At 38.4% G+C, this 20453-nt stretch overlaps 2 protein-coding genes across 2 annotated transcripts; both read left to right on the top strand.

Annotated features, from left to right (window-relative positions):
* The first annotated feature begins 75 nt into the window (after positions 1–75).
* On the top strand, positions 76–2919 carry mpv17l (MPV17 mitochondrial membrane protein like). The gene is made up of 4 exons (XM_049561498.1): positions 76–382; positions 848–918; positions 2451–2480; positions 2648–2919. The coding sequence occupies exons 1-4, from the start codon at positions 76–78 to the stop codon at positions 2861–2863; spliced, it is 624 nt and encodes a 207-aa protein (XP_049417455.1). The 3' UTR covers positions 2864–2919.
* Positions 2920–8536: 5617 nt separating this feature from the next.
* nde1 (nudE neurodevelopment protein 1) lies at positions 8537–18718 on the top strand. The gene is made up of 9 exons (XM_049561492.1): positions 8537–8736; positions 9457–9596; positions 10231–10384; positions 12550–12698; positions 13099–13235; positions 13594–13863; positions 13973–14058; positions 15182–15327; positions 15780–18718. Exons 2-9 carry the CDS (start codon positions 9511–9513, stop codon positions 15826–15828), a joined length of 1077 nt encoding a protein of 358 aa, XP_049417449.1. The 5' UTR covers positions 8537–8736; positions 9457–9510; the 3' UTR covers positions 15829–18718.
* Positions 18719–20453: the final 1735 nt, after the last annotated feature.

Here is a 20453-nt window from a genome sequence, read left to right as displayed (position 1 = left end):
GTCCTGATTGCTGAATTGAAGCCACTCAGGACAGCCCAGCATCGCTTTGGACCCCATCCTCTGAGTGGTACCAAAATGAGGAGAGCTGTCCTGAAAGAAGCAGCCAAACGATTCCCCTGGTTGGCCAATGTCACTTTGTACGGGTGCTTATTCGCCGGCGGTGATCTGGTCCATCAGCTAATAGCTCAGAAGGAGCGCATCGACTGGAAACACACTCGCAACGTGGCCATTGTGGCTATCAGTTTTCAAGGAAACTTCAATTACTTTTGGCTGCGAGCCCTGGAGAAGCGTTTCCCTGGAAAGTCCGCCGGGATGGTTTTCCGCAAACTTCTGCTGGACCAAAGCTTTGCGTCGCCTTTGGCCACCAGTGTCTTCTACACAGGTAAGATTGCCACATCTAATGCAAAGACAGTTGAGAGTTGGCTAATGCAAGGCAAAGTGCAGACACTCTTGGTCTTGGGGCTGAGATGAATAGGCCTATCTGATGGCAAAAACATCCAGACATCTAAATCACTAACTCTTTTTGTTGTCCTGTCACCAAACCGTCAGGGCCAGCCCAAATATGTCTTATCAGTTAAAAACCTGTAAAATGTTCTGAATCTTTGTTCTCTTGCAACAACATGTATAACCTCAGGCCTCAGACAGATCAATAATGACATATCACACCTTGCAATCATTAAAAACGTTAACACATACAATAGTGAGGTGATGAGGGTTCATATTAAGGTCGTCTCTCAGTCAAGCATCATGTGGATCAAGGTGAGGAGTCATTACGCACGTTTTTAGATCGTGCGTACTGGCGCACATCACCTTAAACCTCTGCGTAAACGTCTCTTCTGTCCTGCAGGGGTGAGCTTCTTGGAGGGTAAGGAGGATGTATTAGAAGACTGGAGAGAGAAGTTCTTCAACACCTGGAAGGTAAGGAGGGCCTCGGCAGCATCAAGTAAAGGAAAGTTCCATTCACACATTGCTGCGAGCTCACAACCAGCTTAACCTAGATTGTGCCACTGCTGCTTTGGCGCATGGGCACGACGCAAACCGGGTAATTCAATCGAGACTACAGCCGTTGGATAAAAAAGTCAGCGAGTTTCAGGACGTTGAAATCCTGCCAATTGTAAATCACAGCATCATGCTGCTGTAATTGCATAACTGGTGAATGTCAATGACAATTAAGAGTCCTAAAATCTCATTTCCCTTAGATGTATTAAAAGTTCCCAGATATGTGAAACATCTAGATGCATCCTGCGTCAAGAAATGTAGCCTATATGATTGTATTTTATTTGTCGTCAAAGAAAATGACATATTAGTTTTGTGACAGCCTACTTGTACTTTACGTGTGTATCCATTTTCTGCTACATTATAATTGTACTATTTGACAATTTATTGTATTTTACCAGTTACCTATTCGATTAAGGTTTTATATACTACAGCTATAACGAGTTTATAAAACATGATGCATTTTGGGGGATTAAACTACCCTGCACTGTGACCTCATCCAGCTGCAACATTAAAATTAAATTGCTCCTTTCTTTAATTTATTAATCTGTGATTACGTTCCAACATGTTAATTAACTCTGAAAGGTCTGCCTCTGTTGCATAATACATCTGTTATACATCTAATACATCTGTTGCATGATATTTTTTTTTGTTAAGTTACATACTAGAGTTTGCTGATACAAATGTTGTAATTTTACTCATGATATGTTTTGGAAGCAGGACTATTATTTGTAATATTAAATTGTGGTATTACTATTTTCACCTGAGTAGCCATCTGATCTAGTGCTGAGCAATATGTAGACAATACCAAATATCACTAATATTGCAATGGTATTGTAGGGTTGACTATTAGTGCTTTAACAAAGTATATACACAATGATATTCTTGATTAATAATTATCAGTAGTGTGGATATAGTGACTAAGTGGGTAAAGGCGAAAAATTAAACAGCTAGAATAATGTGGTAAATTCAGAAAATGACATCACTTTACTGTAATGTAGTCTTTTAAACCAGAAAAAGACAAGACTTACAAAATGACAATATCTAAGACGACATCTAGTCTCATATCACAGTATTGATGTAATATCGATATATTGCTCAGCCCTAGTAGGATCTCAACACTTCTTCACCACTGCAGCACACAGCAGACTGTTCTTTTCTGTCTTGTTTTGCAATACTCTATATGCTCATTTCAAATTGAGAAAATTCACCACTGTAAAAAAAAAAAGAAAAAAAAAGGTAGCTCCGTCCTTCAAGGGGAAAGTACACAGTCCATTTCGACAACTTTGGGTCAGGTGTTTTTAGAGGGATGAGAAGGATCCGATTATCTTCACTGCATATATAAACACAAATGTGATCTCCAAATATAATCATGTAAAGGCAGTAAATGGACAGATGTTGTGTACTGTAGCTCCTTTTAGTCTTCACTCATCGTAACATCTTTTCACTTTCAGACTGGACTCATGTACTGGCCATTCATGCAGGTAAACATGAGAAAACTTTCTTGTTGTTTACATATTACATCAGTTTATGCTGTTAGTAGTTTTAACTTAAATCAAGGATTGTATTGTTGTGCTGTCTGTCTAAGGCTGTAACCAAAAGTAAGAGCATAATGTTGATGAGTATCTATAACATCCTATCCTTTTCTCAGTTTCTGAACTTTGTCCTGATGCCACTGTACATGCGGACAGCCTTCATGGGCTGCTGCGCCTTCCTCTGGGCCACCTTCCTGTGCTTCTCCAGGCAAAGCGGTGATGGCACTGCCGGAGTGGCTCTGGCCTTCGTCATGGACCCCCGTAAGACCCTGGAGGAGATGCGAGAGGCCCGACTGGCCCGAAAAAAGCAAAAGGCCCAGCGGACGAACTAAACTTAGGATGAGGACGAGGATGCTTTTGTCTTTAAAGCCTTTGGTTACAGGACAGAGGGGTTTCCACTTTTGCTCAACCAGCAAACACAAATGGAAAGAACCACGGAAAGCTGAAGAGCTCAGGAGCAGGTTATGAAAAACATCTATCTGTCATATACGCACAACAGTTGACTTAAAGACTCTGAAGGCTGTGAAGTTTAAATTGCAGATGTGTTGACATTTTCCTCCTGTGCTGAACATTTGATATTTAATGTGCAAAAAATATGTATTATTTCCCCAGAACTGGATTCTTTATGAAGTGGACAAGCATTTTTTTAAAAAAAAAAGATAGAGAAGATACATGTGAAACAGATTAACAAGAATAAGAAAATCTAGGTTAATATCTGTGTGAAAAACGTTAATGGTCCTCTTTTTAAATGCCCAGTATACTAAAGCTTTGGCTAAAACAAACACAAAAGCATTATCAGTACTGGAACTATAAATATTCAGTTTATCCTGTGGATGATACTTGAGAAAAATTTTTAAAATCAAATGGGTTCGTCCTCAGAAGAGCATGAAGGTGCTAAACACATTTTATAGTAAGATAGATTTGGAGATTTCTTGTATGGAAGTGGAGATTTTGTCCTAATGGAGGCACTAGACTAAAGGGCAAGAGGATTCCCTCTCAGGGGTCATGAATATTTTCAGCAAGTTTGGAGACATTTTGTTCTGTAGCAAAATGACAGGTGGAACAATAGAACAACACTGGAATTCACTTAAAGAAAGTAATGTCTGAAAGCCTGGCACATATTGTTTACAGTTGCAGTGATAATCAAATGATGATCTTGCCTCCAAACCACAGAGGGTTCAGCTGAAATGAGATTGGACCCATGGACTCGTTACTTTAAAAGGCAGTTGTGTTGTGATGGAGGACTGTGGCTGGTTGTTGAGTTTGATGCGAGCCCACAGAGCAGTGAAGCTCCTAAAATCAGATTTAAGGGCTCGATCTTTCTGCTTTACACTAGTTGTGCCTTCTTTCTTGCTGATAAGACCATCCTGGCCACAGGTCTGTGAGCTTGCAGTGTGTGTCTGAGTGGTGATAGTCATTAGCAATAATCAATACAATGCAATATGTGTATATATATTTTTTTGTGAGTGTACAATTTTAAATGGAGTTTCTGTGTTTATTTTGGGATGCACTGATGTGTTATGTCCTGAAAGCTCATCAAAATTCATCATCTGGGGAGGAAGAATGTGCTCAGTTATATGTCCATTAAAGTTCCTGATGATGGCAATAGAGAAAGGATCATCAAAAACATTAAATGAATCATGATGATCATCTCTTCTCATTTTTGAGATGAATGTTTTTGTGCATGGTCCTTGCTTAATAAAGACTAATAATATAATATCTGCCACACATTGTATGGAAACATAGCCATCAGTTTATAAGATACCTTGTTATAATGCAAGTTAAACACAATAGTGGTGCTGGATGAAAGCCAGCTAGTCATAGTCTGACAATCATGAATATTAACAACAGTTTCATTTTAAGTATTTTTCTCATTGTCAACAAATCCCATGAAAAGACCCAAACCAAAATGTGTTAGTCCGTGTCTCAAGAATAACACACGCATCTTTAAAAACATATACATTTTTGAAAAAAGGCTTAGTAATTTTCTGAAATAATAGGTCACTGTAGTTTTTATGCCTCCGCAATGGTGATAGTCACAGCCAGAGACATTACATTTTTGGGTTGTCCTTCCAGTCTGTCTGTCCATCTCATTCTTGTGAACGTGATATTTCAAAAGCAATTTTTCATATTGAAATGATTAGAATTTGGTGGTCAAAGATCAAGGCTACCTTGACCTTGCATCCATCTCAGTCTCTTGAACGCGATATATCAAAAACACCTTTAGGGAATTTCTTCAAAGTTGGCACAAACGTCTATTTGGACTCAAGAATGAACTTATCCAAATTTGGTGGTCGAAGGTCAAGGTTACTGTGATCTTCCGTCAGTCTCATTTTGTGAACACGATATCTCAAGAGAGTCTTGAGGAAATTTCCTCAATTTTGGCACCAACATCCACTTGGATTGAACCAATTAGGATTTGGTCGTCAAAGGTCACTGTAATCTCACAAAACATGTTCTCGGCCATAACGTTGGAATTCATGCACTAATTATGACAACGTTTCACACAAATGTTTAGTAGGATTAAAAGTAGTGACATTTCATATCTAAAAGGTCAAAGGTCAGCTTCACTGTGACATTGTAATGCTCTGCAAAAAACATTTTTCTGGCTATTATTTAATGCCATAACTCGGGAGACATTTGGTCAGATACTGAATTTGTGACACGAATCTTGGGTGTCCACTTTGAAACTGCACTGATTGTAGAGATCTTCTGTGCTGCTGGGGGGAAGATGTGTGTGAATCATCTATGTTTTCACAGACATGGATTCACGGAGGCACACAACTGCGAGGCGTTGGCAAATATATCTAGCAGGAGGAAAAAGTGCATTTGTTGGGGACTATTTTCAACAATGGATTAATCCACATTTAGTGCTCTACTGAGTATTTGTAGCAGCAGGATGGAGTATATGAGAGTGAGTCAGAATAAACTACAATGTATTTGTGTTCATGGTAATGAAGGAACATGTCACCCAGTGTAACAGCGTGTTTTACTGGTGTGTTTTTAATTGTTTTTGAACAACAATGGAGCTCTATGACATAGAGGAGGAAGATATATCAGACTTTAATACCAAAATATTACATAATAGTGGGTCTTTTTGTGGGATGTGTTGATAACACTTCCAGTCAAAATCATAAATTTTGTGTTATTACCACAGGATATCTATCAGTGCATCCATTGTGTTGTGTTGTCTCCTAGTTTGACCTGTTAAGATACAGTATCTTAATCCTGTCCTCTTACTTGAAACATCACATAGGTTGCCATCAGCCCAGATACCTTATCATATAACACATCACTTACCCTAATGAGACCCATTACTCACTCTCATTTAGATTAAATAATATTTTAGCAAAGCTGAAAGATATGTGACATTTATTATTATTTATCCATAAGACAGTAAAGAGAATTAAGGATTTCATTGCTGAATATACAGTACATTTATCATTGTACCAGAAGTGAAATACTATAATATCATACTTTCATGGATAAAATGTATTGTCAATTGCACTAGAGAGGAGCAAGTTTATACACACTTTTAGAGGTTTGGACACAGCCCTTCTGCAGGTAAGCTTTAAGTGAATAACAACATAGACCTTCTGTTTTTTGGATGTATAAAACAAAATTAAAACCTCAAAGAATGTTCAGTATTGTGTGTATGTCCACGTTATGATTTTGTGATGACTGGTTCACTACAGATTGTGACTACCTCTATTTTGTTACATTAGTGCTTTGAGATTTTTCAAGATAGGTCACTTTTTATGTCATTTTGACAAGGGACTTGAATAGACAAGAGTCAAATTCTTAATAGATTCTGTTGAGTGGATGGGATCATGTCATAATGAGATTTGATGGGGAAATTGTGTCACAGTTAAGCCATGAACAAAGAGCTTGTAGCACTATGAGGATGTTGAACCAGCTCCTGGTGCAGATTAAGACTGATGGAAACAATGACACATGAAATCAGAAAAGTGAAAGTCCAAAAGACTAAGAGTCTACAGTGTCACTGGTGTGTTGAGCTTAATACTAACATTATCATGCTAACATGCTCCCAGTGACAATGCTAACATGCTATTTAGCAGGTATAATGTTTACCATGTTCACCATCTTGGTCTAGCATATTAGCCTGATAACATATGTTAATTGGTAGTAAACACAAGTCCAGCTGGGGCTGATGGGCATGTCGTTAGTTGTGCAGGTATTTGGTCATAAATCAAAATCCTGGACACATTAACATTTTGATCTGATGACACTACATGGAACCAAATTATTACATTGCATACAGGAGAACATAGATGTATGAACCAAATTTTACGGCAATCAAGAGTTCAGGCTGGGCCAAAGTGGTGGACTGATCCACAGAGCCATGCTAACTATAAACCTATAATGAGCATAATATAACAGTATATATAGTAGTTAGAATCACGTTCACATCAAACATCTATAGGCTAACATCAACATGCTGTTTAATAGTATAATATATAACAATTATACCAATTTCACTTTTGCCTGCACAGTAAGTACTAACTGTTGCTCATACTTTTAATAAGTACATTTTCTAATTGTGAGACTCTTACTCATTATGGAAACTTTTCATATGATCGCATTGCGTCTTTAGGTTAAGGATCTGAATACTTTTTCCACTACTGTTGTACAAAGACCTGGACAGAGCCAGGCTGCTCGTTCCTCCCTGTTTCCAGTCTTAAATGCTAAGCTAGGCTATCCACATCCTGACTCCAGCTCTGTCAAGACTTACTGAATACATGCAGCCTAGATATGAAGCAAGGACAGAGTGGATTGGAGTTTGTGCGAGTGTGTGTGTATAATAGCTTTATGCCCTAGTGATGGTGCGTGTGGATTAACCAGGATCAGATAGGCCTGGTTAATCCCCCTGAAAAGGACACAGTTGACCCAGTGTGACCTCTGACCCCACCAACAGGAAGTGGAATTCCCCAATCAGATGCTGTCAGACTAAATCTGGTGATGTAGAAAACAAATATTGGGACTAGAGTTGTATTATAATAACTTCTGCCTCCCTACAGTGCAATGCTGCACTTGAACGCAACAGAACAAGAGCTCAAACAGAACATCACTGTTTTATTCAGATCAAGTGATTAACATTGTAATTTTTATTATTTATTATACTTAATTATTAGACCTAAATATGGGCCGGTGTGTTGTATTTTATGTCCTCTGCTTCTCGTTATGATATTAGGCTATATTTTGGTGGTTATGTTTCAGAGGGTTAGAGATACTGTATGTAATGCAGATTTAATCTGCATGTCTGTGAATTATGTCTCATGAGAGTTTCACTATTATGAAGAAGTAAACAGTCGAACACAACAAAGATGTGAAACAGAATTTTTTGTATGCATCACAAAAGTTAAAAGTTTACATTCTTTCTACTCTGACATTATCACTGTCACTTAAAAATAGAAAAATATTAAAATTCAGCACATTTTACAGATTCCTGTGTATCGCAACACCAACAAATTGTAGCCCAGAGAAACATCTGTAAGTCAGCCGTGGTTGCACCTTTGATTTATATGATTTTTAGATCATAAAAAGGAAGTGGGAGTTGTTTGTTCCCCTAATTTTCAGATATAACACTTTAAACCAAAGCCTCATAAAGGATTTTTTAGTGACTGCATATTGCTTAATTTTATTTCATTTTATTCTATTCATGTTCAATTATTTGTATATGTTCTATATAGCGTGAAAATTCTACAAATCAAATTTTATTGTGCAACCCAGTGTTATAAAATTACAAATACATGAACTTTGCAAACGTCTCGTTTCCGACAGCGATGGAAGGCAGCACAGAGTCACTCAGTCTGTGAAGATTACGCAGACATCCCTCTGACACTGATACCACCCCTCTGATTGGATAATGATCCTAATCCCGCCTATCATATTTGATTGATAGACAATTGACGAATAGCAACACGCAATGAGGCTGTCATCTAACTTGTGATTGGTGAATTGGCCTTAACAATATGAATGGCAATTTGTATTGTTCGACGTCTTCTCAAGACGGTTGCAACTTTGTGGCTTCTAACTCCCAGAAAGTCCCTTAAATGTTTCTTAAACGGTTTCCCATTTAAATTTAATCGACAAAGTTTTGTCGGTAGTTTTACCGGCACACGAAGAGGATTCAGACGAAGAATAAAGTGGTTTACCTTGCGGCGAACGAAGCTAACGGCTGAACGTAAGTTGTAGCTGTGTTATGTTTGTCTCAGCTGGGATTTAAATGGTTAACGCTGAACTCCGTTAGCTGAAGTTGCTAACTTATTTATATTTACAAGCTAAGAACATACTTCTAACTTTCCTATTTTGCTGGGCTTTGTTGTTTATAGTTTGAGCTAACCCTCTGTATTGTTTATAAAAACAGGTGCTACTAATGATATAAGGGTATGAATTAACGTTAAACGTTATCTTCTGAATGGCGTTTGCTTTAGGTTCCCGTTGTTTTAGTTCAGCTTGCTTTGGCCAGACTTTGTTTAAATCTTGTAACTAATTTATTTCATGGGTGGCTTGAGTTACATTTGATCGAATTTGACTGTAATTAACGATGTCTTATGAATCGATATAATCTATTGTTTAATTCGGCATACATAAAGTCTTAAAAATATAATTATTTTAGATAAGTAGAAACCCATTACTTTGATGTTACCGGTATTTTACGTAACGTTAGCTATGCTCACCGACCAAAATCAAGAAGCAGTTTTTATTTGACTTCTTGATGGATCACTTAGTCATTTTACGAATTAACATGAGAATCCTGATGAATTGGTGAAATCATGACCTTTAATAAGTTAAGATTTTCCATTTGCAGTTATTACTTTAACGATAAATTGCCCGATATTTAGACAGAATTTCCACCGACTGAAACTGATCTGAATGCCTTGTTTTTTATATTAAACCACAGACCAGCACTGGTGTGTGACAGGAGAGTCAGCTCTCCACCTAGGCTGGGCTGGAGATGGGGGATCCGGAGCCTCCAGAGTTTGGCTCCCTGGATGAAGAGCTGGATTACTGGAAGGAACAGGCTGCCAGGCACCAACAGAGGTATGTGTGTATGTGTGTGTGTGTGTGTCCCTAATCTATGTTGTTTTTAACAGGCTTCCTTAGTTCCTTGACTTTAAAGATGTCAACTGGTTGAATTGTGTACACACAGTCAGGGTAACATCTTGTGCCAGTGAGAAAACAACTTGTGTGCACAATATGAAGAATATAACCTTTCAGGACTTTTGGGGCTCTGTCATAAATTCTGATCAAATAATCAATATCTTTCCCCTGCTCTCTAGTTCAGTTTATAGACATATGAGTCTGTAGACACTCCTGCAAGACAAACAATTTGGAACCTCCAGGTGTTTAAACTAATTTCTGTGATGTTTAGACTTTCGTATTTAATCCATAATGTCCTGCGGTTGGGTGGGAAAATGGGCAGGTTTTGTTGTTTGTTCAAACAGTTCTGGTTTAGAATTATCTGGGAAATCTTCGTCCTCGATAACATCTTGGATTAATAACATCCTGGTTGTTTTTCTCCAAGCATGAATGTGATTATTGTGTTTTTAACTGTGTAAAACCAGGAAATCCAAACTATTAAGTGGAATTGAATAATAGCTCAAACGATTTGATGTGATAATGTCCAAAGTTGACAAACATGTGGCTTACATTGTGCGTATGTGTTTGTGTGCAGTGCAGAGGAAGCCCAGGAGGAACTGCAAGAGTTTCAGCAGATGAGTCGGGACTATGAGGTGGAGCTGGAGACAGAGCTGAAACAGTGTGAGGCACGAAACCGTGAGCTTCTTGCTGCCAACAACCGCCTCCGCATGGAACTTGAAAATTACAAGGTACAGAGGACATCATCAGTTATCAGATACTGACAAAAATTTTCAACATCCCTGATCCCAGCTTGAAAATAAAGACACTATTACTGGAGATGGTGGAGATGTACTAGTCTTGTAATATGTCCACTTCACCCCGACTGAAGCATCTATAATACAAGCCATTGTCTCAGCATAGTTTTATAGTCAACACTAAAGAATGAAACTGCTGTATCAGGGATGTCCAAATTATTTTCATTTTAACATTCAACCAGCTGATTGCCTGTTAAAGTGGATTTGACTGGGGATTTCCATATTCATCAGCTGATGGTAGGGAAGGTTTTATGGCTCCAGTGGCTTGTGCTGAACAGGCTTCACTGGTGCATGTGTCTGAACAAAAACACACAAACAGACACACATATACACACTTTCACAGAGAATTGATTCAGTGCAGTAAAAGGCAGCTGATGACTCTTGCTTGGGCTGTGTCTGGAGGGGATGGCAGTACTTCCCATAAGACCTATCCCAGTCAGTTCCCAGTTCACTCACCCCCTTTCTCCCTTTTAAAAGTTAACTTAGTTAATCTTTCGGCTGAGAGGATGTGCAGGGACAGCGGCTCAATTAAAAAAAAAAAAAAGGTTAACTTTTTGGTTGCTACATATCTCATTGGTAAAGCCATGTTTATGCTCCGTGCAGTGGCCCGGCACAAAGCTCAGTGGGGAAACATGAGGTCACTGCAACATGTGTGTTGGGTGCACTGTCATCTAAAGCCATCATAGCACATTGTAGTGTATCTCCCGATTTTGTAAGAAGGAAGAAAATTGAGATTGCATTACTAAGTTGTTTAGAGGTGTTGAGATGATCATCTTAAACTTTTTTCACTTAGAAAGATGGTGCAGTAAGTCCATGTCAGCCACACTACTCCAAAATTAGCCAGCACTGTTACACAAATGTAAGCACACAAGGATGTCCATTGTAGACAATATGGCACCATGGAAACAGGCAGTAAAAAAGCAGAGAACGCATGGCAGAGAAGTTGGTTGATATTTTTTTAATGGATAGTTACGTAACATTAACTATTTAATGAATTAATGACTGAACTGTTAAATGGATGTAAAAATAAACAAACGTGACTGTCCCATCATATCATCAGAGTCCAACATTTCTAAATTACTTTACTTGGAAACATATTTTATTTTATATTATAGAGATGTAGCATAGAATCATAAAAAGATCTAAAAGTAACGCTTAATGTAGTCTTCAGGTGGTTTTCTTGGTAATCTACCAAAAAATTTACCATATTACCTGACTTCACCCTATTCATTTATGGAGTTCATAAAAGCATTTAAGTCTAAGAGGTAATGAGGATCAAACAGCACCTTAATGATTCTGCAGCAAAAGTTTTTGAAAGTTGAATAAATTAAACAATTTTTGGGTATTTATTTAGTTTTTGTGTTGTCAATATAAAAAATAGCTCATACTTAAATTTACATTTAGTCACATGTACACAGTAAATAAGAAATATGAGACTGTGTTTAGAAGTGTAAAAGGTTTCTACTCACTTTCAGATGAGTAAAGGGGCTTTGTCTTAGACAGCATATATGACAAGTATCCAGAGACCTCAGGGAATTTAGCAAAAGCATGCTGAAGCCTGACACAGTGTCATGTTGTGTAGCACCCGTTCTCTGTTCCCATCGCATCCAGCTGTGAGCCTCACTCTGCTTCCTGGAAGCTTGGTGCAGACAGATATTTACCATTTTAGACAAGTTATGTGTGTCAATATCCAGAAAAGCAGCAGCAGGGTACTATAATTTCACACAGGGTCTGTTTGTGGCATTGAGCCTCTGAAGTAGTAATCCATGTCTCATTATGTTTTGATTTCTGTTGTTGTCTCATATATTGTTGATGCTGTTAAGTTAGACATTTGAAACACATGATGTCTGTGCACCAAAGTATGTTTTTAGATTAGTAAATGTAAGTGTTCATTAGCTGAATATACTTATGTTCACTAAATTATTATTATCGTTATTGTGAGAATTTTGAAGAAGTTTCTTTTGGTTTAACTTATTTAAAAGTTCATAACATTTGAATGGTTCTGCTGTCAAATACCTTTAAAGGAGTTTATGCTTTAAAGCCTTCATAATCTGTCTCTTTTTCATACTGTCTCCTGACACATGTCGGTCTCCTGCCAGGAGAAGTATGAGACGCAGCACTCTGAGGCCTACCGGCAAATCTCCACCCTGGAGGGAGACCTGGCTGAGACCACAGCCGTTAGAGACCAGCTTCACAAATACATCAGAGAGCTGGAGCAGGCCAATGATGACCTGGAGAGGACCAAGAGGTCAGAGGACACTTTTGGAGGAAAATTCTGTGATTGTAATACTTAACTAAAGAAATTATTTCACTTCCAAAATCGGTGTGGCTTTTATAATCATATTACATAAATATAAGCTATTACAGCAAACATAAATAGAGGTAAAAGGAAAGTGAGATGAGACAGGCTGTTAAACAAACCTGTGTTCTTCCTTTGTCATGAAAAGTAGTTTTTCACTATTTTTTTTACATTAAATAACAGTTAAGCTGTCTGTTTCTCCACCAGCTGCATTTTCATAGTACAGGTTTTACAGTACAACAAACAAGCTAGCAAGGATGCAGGAAGTAGCCTAACACTGCCTTTGGCTGCTTTTGTTAGTTACCTGACACCCAGCTCCTCCAACGGTCCTGCATTGTGTGTGTTTCAGGGCGACCATCATGTCACTGGAGGACTTTGAGCAGAGGATGAACCACGTTATAGAGAGGAACGCCTTCCTGGAGAGCGAGCTGGACGAGAAGGAGACTCTCTTGGTGTCTGTCCAGAGGCTGAAGGACGAGGCCAGAGGTCTGTCTGACCTGCAGTCAGTTAAAAATAGTTCTATTAGCTTGTGCTGTCATAGTGTCACCGGTTTTGCTGTGTGATATATATTTATAAAGTGAGGAAGTTTACATTATCTGAACAGTGGTCAGACTGCTGAGATGACTAAGTTTGGTTTTGGATTTCATGCTATATTTTGTTCTTTTTTAGTGAAACAGAAATGAATACAAATATTTTAATGTATGTACATACATAAGAACAAGAAGGATAAGTATGGCGCCAGCTGTGCAGACAGAATCCAAAGTAAATAGGGAACTATGCTATGTTACTTTAAAGTCTCTGTTGCACTTCTGTAACTGGCCTCTCATTTGTTTCTGTGAGACAGATCTGAGACAGGAGCTTGCGGTGCAGCAGAAACAGCAGGTACAGGACAGGAAGCCGTCCCTCAGCAGTGCAGTCAAAGAGCCTTCCTCCTCCTCCTCTGCTTCATCCACGGCTGGTTTGCCCACCCCACCTCTCACTCCTCCAGACAAACGAAATGAGGACAAAACCACTTCTTTGTCCTCTAACCAGCCCGCCCCTTTGGCAGCCACGCCTTCCAGACCTCTAGCCTCAGGAGAGTCCTTCTGCACCCCACCGCCCTCTGTCAGCAGAGGTCAGTTCATGTGTCCTGATGTTAGACCAGTTACACTATGAAGATTTCCCGTGTTATGTCATTGGACACTTGGGTTTCTCTGCGTTAATCAGAGGGTTTGTTTCTGCAGGTGAAAGCCTCTCAGGGACTCCTCTCACCACGTCAGCGAGAATCTCTGCTCTGAGCATTGTTGGAGAACTGCTGAGAAAAGTTGGGGTAAGAACCACATTTTGACCCAGTGCTTTTTATCAGCTGCTGACTTATCATGTGACGCTGCAGGGTGCTTCTGGTTTTATTCTCAAATGCACACAAGCTACTTCTTCTCTGGAGCTGGAAAAAGCACTGATTTTTTGTTTTGTTTTTGAACCTACGTATGTACAAACAAGCACTTATCAGTAATTGTTCTCCCTTAATAGATGTAAACATATTTTGTGTGTTCTTATAATACTGACGACTTGAAGAAAGACATACGTTTTTTAACACTTTAACAACATATTGTAGGTTTTTAAAGACCGTTATTTTGACATTTACCTCAGGCCTATTATGACATTTACTTTCTCACAACTGTTAAATTTCTCAGTTGTTTTCCAGCTTTTATACTGGTAAAATGTGACATTTGGTCTTAGTGGTATTTGTCCCTCCTCCACTGTGATTGAAGGGCTGGGTAAAAAGTGACATTGATAAGCGCAGCGTTTTGTCCAAAACAGAACATTTTTCGACACTCTGTGCTCAAAAAGAAATGCCAAACATGTAGCGCTCAGTACAGAAGAAATACTCAGTGCTTTGTCACGCTGCTAGCGTTTATAATGTAGCAAGAATACGCAGTCCTCCCATTGCAAAGAATTAAAAAAACTAGGCTGGCCTCAGGAACAAAGGCTTTGGTGGACAAGGCCCCTCACAGTCTCACAGAGCCACCAGTGTGGCTCTTGGGGTGCTTTCACAACTGCCCTGTTTGGTTCGGTTCAGTCCAACTCAAGTTTGTTTGCCCCTTAGGTGCAGTCTGTTTGGTCAGGTGTGAACACAACGATCACACTCGGGTACGCACCAAAACAACTGGACCATTTTATGTGCTCTGCTTGTAAATCCTGCTGTGAGAATTATTCCCTGATTTGGACCAAAGCCAGCAAACTCTAGATCTGAAAGCACCCTTAGTCTTGTTTAAGTCTCTCATTCATTCTCATCTCGGTGCTGGTGCAGATTGCAGATAAGATTTCTCTGAAAACCTCACCATAACAGATATATAGATTCTAAACATTAGGATCACAGTGAGTGAAGTGTATAAAGCTGAGTGTTTATGGAAGAATGTGAACTTGTTTTTCTGCACTGCTTGTACTGCTAGAACCTGGAGTCCAAGCTGGCGTCGTGTCGAGAGTACGTCCACGAGCAGACAGCAAGCCGCAGAGGCCATGCGGGTGGACAGGGGGCAGCATCGGGCCAGAACAACTCCTCAGAGAGCCATCCTACTAATGGCCTCTATAACAAGGGGTGAGATGCAGGTCAACAGCAGTAGCGCTCATGTCCAGACTAGTGAAGGAGTAGAACAATGTTGTATTACCCGTTTTTGTTTTGTAACAGGGAGAAAACCCAAAAATGGTAATTCTGTTTTGAACAAAAATCACAAATCTCACCGTAATTTAATTTTTTATTTATTTTTTGTGTAAAACTCTTAATCTGAAAAGTGACTGTCACATAAAAGAACAATATTTTCCTCTAAGGTGTAGTGGAGTCAGAGTATAAACTTGTGTAAAATGAAAAAACTCTCAAATTTTTACTGAAGTACAGTACTTGATTGAATTGATTTCATAACTCTCCACCACTGGAAAGCTCCACGCTAATATTATCACGTCAATATTCAGTCAGTGTTTTTTGTTAGTTTGAAGCTTATAAGAGTTTTTAATCTGAAGTTAGATTGTAAAGTGTTTGTTTTGTGTTTAAAGGCTGGTGAAGAGGTTAGACTTTGGAGCTGGTTCCAAGTTACTGCTGTGAAAGTGAAAACGTCCCCCACCTCGATCCATAGTCCTCCTCTGAGCTGCTCAGGGCTTCCCGTCCATCCATCCAGCCTGGAATTAACGGTACTGTGTGTTGCACATCAGACGGGGGATCTGCAAAACATGGACCACACTCACTGGGAGCTGCAGTGATGCAAATGGATGGATACGGTAGTATGGATACTTTGGGATGTCTGTTCCCAGCTCAAGTCTACAGTCAGAGTTTTTGTTTGTTTATTTACAGGACTTCTTATCGGCACTTGCACTTAGCCTAAACTTACTAACTGGACTTGTGCTGCATGTCACCACCTCACCTCCTTCGATTTCATTTGCTACGTTTTTTGCTCATTTTTTCTCTGTTTTTGCTTAAAAGGTGTATTAAGACTGAACATAAGGCAGATTTTAGTCAATGAAAGACACAGGTTGCAGGTTTGTGTTGAGATGAAAATGAGTCCACTTAAGGAGCAAATGTAAGATGCAGGGGAAAAAAATGTAATCATCTTAAATTTGTATAACTCTAATGCATGACAGGCAGGGTTTTCCACACATACTGTAGCAGAGGATCAATTTCCAGAGGGAAACCCTGCCTGAGTGTACAGAGACAGCAGGAGAGATAATGGCCCCTTTTACACTTTGACACAAGTGTTTTGTGTTCAAATAAAATCTCTATGAGATTTAATGCCGTTTACACTTAGCCACATATATGCATCTCGGCCGGACAGATCACAAATGTGATTCCAACGTATGCACTTTAGCAGTTAACTATTAACAGTGAGCAATAACAGCCAACAAACTAACAACCATCTATAAACACAAACACATGAATAAATCGTGTTCATGGACAAAGAGCGTTTTATTGTTTTAAAGGGCTCCTGAGGTGGACTTTGGTCCATCTCAAATGCTTTGTGAATTTTAACATGGCTTTTTGTTATTGGATCTCCATCCAGTCTGTTTAAAATGCATGTAGTGACTAAGTGTAAATAGGGCCAATCACCAAATATCTGTACCACCCAGTTTGTTCATTGTTAAACAGTTTGCTGAAACACTACAGTGGTCAACCCTGCACATTTAAACCAAAGTGAGAATTTGCTTCATGTTTACTTTGAACACACCTTGAACACTGGAAGGGCACTTTGATCTACACAGGAGGAGAGAGAGGCGGTGTTTGAGAATGTCTTTAAGTACTACTTTGAAACTGTTAGGACAGCACAGTCAGTCTTGCCTTTTGTTCATGAAACTACATATGATGGTCTGCTTTTATACAATATGCCTCTGCAGCTGCATTTGATGTATAAGGAGTGGGGGAAAAAATGAGAAAGTGCCACTGATCCCGGAGAGAATGAAATAATAGTTGATTCAATACACATTGTAGCCTTGATATTTTTAGTAGTCCTGGATATTTTAGATTATTACTAATGAATTAGTTGCAGAATAAAATGGACTTGGTATCTGTGTTGTCACTTGAAGAATAGAATTTAGATTTACTGCTTACTGGAGTCAAAAAACTCTGGTATGGTGAAGCTGACCTGGAATGAGCAAGACTCCTGTTCATCAAGGTTTCAGAAGAACCCTTCTGCAAGCCTTAAGGTTTTAATGAGCTGTGTTTTTCTAAATCACTATTATAGTCTTTAGAAAAGCAATAGTACTTATAAAAAGCACAATGTTTTGTGGGAGATTTTTTTAATGCAGATCTTGCCAGCATCTAGTGGCCATCAGTGGCTCTGCATCTTAAAGCTGCCTTAATTAATATGTTGTTGTATGAATAATAAATGAGGTCAGAGAGGAGTTGCTCATAGTTATGAAGAGATTTTTACCATCTCTGCAACTCCATCTAGCTTTGTGGCCTGAACTTCTCCTTAACCTGTAAATGTCTGTGTTGGAAGCTGGAACTTGTTTCGTTTTTAGCGTTGAGGTTGTCATTTGGGATGTCCTGAGCAAATGTTCTTTGGCTCTGATCCTGTTCTGAGTCTTTCAGTAGCTGCTATCTGCGGATACAGACTCTGATCCTATTTCTTCTATTCACCTAAATGACACAAAAGCCCAGCGCACGCTCAAAGCTACTACCTGAAAATGATATAAGATAGAACTGAAGCCATGCTGAGGAAAATAACATTTTTATATTTACATTTTAGACATGACAGCAGAGGATTTGCAGTATTAATTATATATGTACCTTCATCTGACCTCCCTCTGGCACCTACATCAGGCCCAACACTACTAGTAAATATCAAAATGGATGACAGGATAACATTAAATGTACCGATTTTAAACTTTCCTTCAGCTTCATGCACAGGATAAACTTTACACTTGTGTCTCTGCTCTTAATAAGATTCTAATTTTAGAAAATCATCAGTATGTTGTTTGTTCTGTCCAATACGTTGATATTATGTAATGAAATGAACATTGAGCCTTATACGTCTAGTCATGAGGCACCTTTGAGACTGAACCCCTCTGCAGAGCTCTACTTCTGTCTCTCCAGGAGTGAAATAGGAAGATGTCTTCTGTTAGCGAGGAGATATGAAATACTTCAGTGAAGGCTACTTGTGTTTTATGTTAAAAAGAAAAAGTATGTAATAGGTTTGACTTGTAGTGTTAAATACTGTACCTCTACTGTAGGGTCACTGTTGATGTAGGGTGTAGACTGTGGTTCAGTGTGTAGGCAGGATTGACTTACAGTTAGCTGCTCAGGGCAGACTGGACCTTTCTTGTAAAGGTCAGCGTGTGAAAGCAGAAAATAATTTGAGGTTTGATGTTTTTTTTGTTTTGTTTTGTTTTTTTGCCTTTTATTACTCTATAAGAGTTCTTACATGCTCACATACAAAGTGCTATGACCTGTTCTGCTCTTTGTTCACCTTCAGTGCTGCTTATGTTTCTGATAAAGCAATAAAACTTGAAATGTAAAAAGAATCTTGATTTCATTTCTTTCAGAAAGCAGAAAAAGTGAGACGACACATCTGTGAAGTTTTAGTAGCAGTTTAATAGCACTTCAGAAAGTCCTGCATCACTGCAGTCATTGTACAACTCACTTTTATTATAGTTATATTGTGTACGTGAAGTTTCAATCACACTGCCTAATCTCAAGAATGAATGTACAACAGTTGGGTTATAAATATAGTTTTACATTTAGTTTCCAAATAAACGGAGGTTGTGCAGACAGACTGAGCCGCAGTTTGTGCCTCTCAAGAGCAAAGCATCTCTTTTTCCAAAAAATTAACCTGTCGAGTTTTTAGGAAACCCAGGAGGTCGCTTAAAAAAAATGATGCTGTCTCAAAAGTATTTCCAGAATCCTTAAAGCCTCTTAAGCATTTGGACGAGCTAATATTTCATCCACTGTGTGATATAAACCAATACTCCAAACAAATATTGTAGGCAGGTGTTCTTGCTTAATTTGTACAAAATGAATTTAAAAATATCCAATATTTTAACTTTTCATACAAAATAATGTTTTGCTTTTATTTAACAAAAAAATCCCAGACATCAGTTATGTTTACCTGGGTAGAAATGACAGTCATGAATTGAGAAACAGTTAAATATAAATATATATCATGCAACAATAAATATTTTTGAATATTCATCCAGATGTTAAGAAGAGGAATGGGATCCTGAAAATATTTTTTTGGAAAACAGTCACTTTGCTCAGTGACTCAAATGTACCAGCACAAACTGAAACTAATACAGTTGAAATTATTTAATCTACCTGGAATATAAATAAAAGTAAATATATTAAATTCACATAAATTATGTAATATTAATCCACAGACACTGAAAATAATAATTACTTCTTTTTCTTGACTTCACTTTGTAAATCCTCTTGAACTCTTGAAAAATTAAGCTGGGAATCAGATTCTGGTTGCAGCATTTTATTTTGGAGATCATTTTGTATCCATTTTACCTTGTAAACTTTATTTTAGGAGTTAAAAGTCTGTTTTTATTCATACCCCATTCTTTGTGCTCACTGCATGATAATTATTTTGTTAAATATTGAGATTCATTTCCCCAGATAAAAATAAACAGAGTAAAATCAGTTTTAGTAACAGCTGATGCCAGTGTGAGCTACATCATGTTAAAGTCAGAGGACGTGATAAAGCTCTTTGGCTATAGAGAGAACCTACTGCAAGATTTAAAATTAAAAAAATAAAATGGTGGACTGAATGAGAGACCAGCATGTGTCTTAATAATTTTAGGTTCACTTGTTAGGCATTTCAAAAGTGGACCTCAGATTAAACACACACCATGAGCAGAACAGTGTAACTGACACCGTTCAGGTGGGCTTCCTGAACTATGTTTTGTTTTCTGTTGAAGCTAGAAAGAAGAGGGAGGACATTGTGGAGCAGATAATTGTTTGGTGTGTCAGCGATGCTGATGATGAGCTGATGTTTGTTTTGTAGGAAAACTGGATCGAGTCTACTGATATTTCTTGCCAACAATTCAATACAATGAAACAATAATTTAAATTAAAACTAATAAATAGTTTCTGTTCCTGAATATGTCTGACTGAAGTATTCCGCCTAGTTACAGCAGCTGAGGCTCATGGGTAGTGACACATCTGAAGCATTTTCACATGGTAATGTAATGGCTCACCAAGAAGTGAAACATTTCTGACCGAAGATCATCACATGATCA

This window comes from Epinephelus fuscoguttatus, linkage group LG19 (genome assembly GCF_011397635.1).
Source record: "Epinephelus fuscoguttatus linkage group LG19, E.fuscoguttatus.final_Chr_v1".
Taxonomy (NCBI): Eukaryota; Metazoa; Chordata; class Actinopteri; order Perciformes; family Serranidae; genus Epinephelus; species Epinephelus fuscoguttatus.
The sequence above is the reverse complement of the archived record's forward strand: the minus strand, read 5'-3'. Positions and strand labels throughout refer to the sequence as shown.

What these genes read in the sequence shown, in the direction of transcription:
- mpv17l (XM_049561498.1), top strand. Translation starts at nt 76, where the DNA reads ATGAGGAGAGCTGTCCTGAAAGAAGCAGCCAAACGATTCCCCTGGTTG. An exon ending in AGTTCTTCAACACCTGGAAG is followed by an intron (nt 919 to 2,450) that starts GTAAGGAGGGCC and finishes TTTCACTTTCAG; the next exon opens with ACTGGACTCATGTACTGGCC. An exon ending in TGTACTGGCCATTCATGCAG is followed by an intron (nt 2,481 to 2,647) that starts GTAAACATGAGA and finishes TCCTTTTCTCAG; the next exon opens with TTTCTGAACTTTGTCCTGAT.
- nde1 (XM_049561492.1), top strand. Translation starts at nt 9,511, where the DNA reads ATGGGGGATCCGGAGCCTCCAGAGTTTGGCTCCCTGGATGAAGAGCTG. An exon ending in ACCGCCCTCTGTCAGCAGAG is followed by an intron (nt 13,864 to 13,972) that starts GTCAGTTCATGT and finishes TTGTTTCTGCAG; the next exon opens with GTGAAAGCCTCTCAGGGACT. An exon ending in AACTGCTGAGAAAAGTTGGG is followed by an intron (nt 14,059 to 15,181) that starts GTAAGAACCACA and finishes TTGTACTGCTAG; the next exon opens with AACCTGGAGTCCAAGCTGGC.